This window comes from Echinops telfairi, unplaced genomic scaffold (genome assembly GCF_000313985.2).
Source record: "Echinops telfairi isolate 266 unplaced genomic scaffold, ASM31398v2 ScPeMD7_7457;HRSCAF=8495, whole genome shotgun sequence".
Lineage (NCBI taxonomy): Eukaryota > Metazoa > Chordata > Mammalia > Afrosoricida > Tenrecidae > Echinops > Echinops telfairi.
Window position 1 is genome coordinate 21,806,280 of NW_022111357.1, and position 985 is coordinate 21,807,264.

Genomic DNA, 985 nt, shown 5'->3' on the forward strand with positions numbered 1-985 from the left:
TGCCCTATCTACTTTGAGATTATTAACTAGGCCCAGACTCCGTGAGATAATATGGCTCTTCTCTATCATTTGTTCTTGACATTGAACTAGTGATTTCCCTCAAATTCTGAGCTGCTACAAATGTTGTCGGGAAGGGAGCCAAAGAGGCAAGCTAATGGGATGATTTTCTATGCGAAAATTTCTAGCAAAAAAATGTGCCAAATCACCCTTAAATCGTGTTCTACTTAGGGCTGAAAAAACCTAGCCAGAGGCCCGAGCGCGTGGCGATGGGCGTGTCTAGGGCAAACGTGGGCAGCCAAGCGACCGAGCACCGGCGAAAGGGCGGGAGCGCCATGGCGGCTCGAGCCTGGCGCGGACGGTAGGGGGCGGGGTTTCCGAGATGGCCAAGCGGCGCAAGGTCTAAGTTTTTGGCCTCTCTGAGGCGGCGGACGAAGAAGGAGGAGCCTCCGCCAACCATGGCCAGGTGCGCCGCAGCCTCAACGACACCGAGGCTTCCACCATAGACCCCTTTGTGTGCCTGCCCCCGCCCCGGAGGCGCCTCAGCCAGCGGCGCTGAGGATCCTCATTGGTTCAACCGACGGCTTCACTGATTGGCTGTCGGGTCGCCCGGCTTCGTCCGCTTCTTCTCACTGTGATTGGTCGACTGAGCTGTTCCTCAGGTCGCCACGCAATGTGATTGCCCAGCACCTCGGAGTCCCTGGAAGCAGTTCCGGGAAACCCCGTGTGCTGCCGGGATCGCATCTCTGTCCGTGAGGGGGGGGTGGGGGTGGCGCGCGCGCCATTTCTAGTCGTTTTCAAAGCGCCTCGCGCTGATTCTCACGGGCCCAGGCTGCCGGCCCCTGCTCTGCCCTGGTGAGTCTCGCGCCGGCCCGCGGGGGGAGAGGCCGGGAGCCCCGGTCCGATCCGACTTGGCCCAGCCGGGGCTCGGCGCCGGGTCCTCAGTTTGGTCTTGGCTCCGAGGCCCCGGGGTGGGGGTGGGGATGGG

The 985-nt window shown here is 61.4% G+C and overlaps 1 protein-coding gene across 1 annotated transcript in view; it reads left to right on the forward strand.

Annotated features, from left to right (window-relative positions):
• The first annotated feature begins 266 nt into the window (after window positions 1-266).
• The window catches only part of HNRNPR (heterogeneous nuclear ribonucleoprotein R), a 32,594-nt gene continuing 31,875 nt past the window's right edge, over window positions 267-985 (forward strand). Inside the window, exon 1 of the mRNA XM_013005285.2 lies at window positions 267-358. Coding sequence (XP_012860739.1) covers window positions 267-358 — 92 coding nt within the window. The remainder of the gene's footprint in view (window positions 359-985) is intronic.